The sequence below is a fragment of the Eimeria tenella genome, genomic scaffold (genome assembly GCF_000499545.2).
Source record: "Eimeria tenella Houghton genomic scaffold, Eth_scaff1764, whole genome shotgun sequence".
In the NCBI taxonomy this organism is placed as follows: domain Eukaryota; phylum Apicomplexa; class Conoidasida; order Eucoccidiorida; family Eimeriidae; genus Eimeria; species Eimeria tenella.
In genome coordinates, this window is record NW_013541593.1 from 1083 (window position 1) to 1308 (window position 226).

Below are 226 nucleotides of genomic sequence, written 5' to 3' on the forward strand. Positions count from 1 at the left end.
ACCGCGGCTTGTTCTTGCAGCAGCAGCAGCAGCAGAGCAAGTGTTACTTCGGAACTTGTTTGATTTGCTTCAACTTGTTCGTTGGGGTGTATGTACAGATCGGCGTCACCCTCAGAGACCAATTTGGAATTCCCCAAGTCAAAAGTGTCACTGGCAGCAAAATCCTGCGCATCCTCAAGAAGCAAGGTAAACCCTAAACCCTAATTCCAAACCCTAGTTAGCAGTC

General features: G+C 48.2%; 1 protein-coding gene across 1 annotated transcript in view; it reads left to right on the forward strand.

The window, feature by feature from the left end:
* Window positions 1-197, forward strand: part of ETH_00036875 (40S ribosomal protein S13, putative) — a gene marked incomplete at both ends in the record, with an annotated part of 1145 nt that extends 948 nt beyond the window's left edge. The window contains one exon of the mRNA XM_013373812.1: window positions 99-197. Within this exon, the coding sequence (XP_013229266.1) occupies window positions 99-197 (99 nt within the window). The remainder of the gene's footprint in view (window positions 1-98) is intronic.
* Window positions 198-226: the final 29 nt, after the last annotated feature.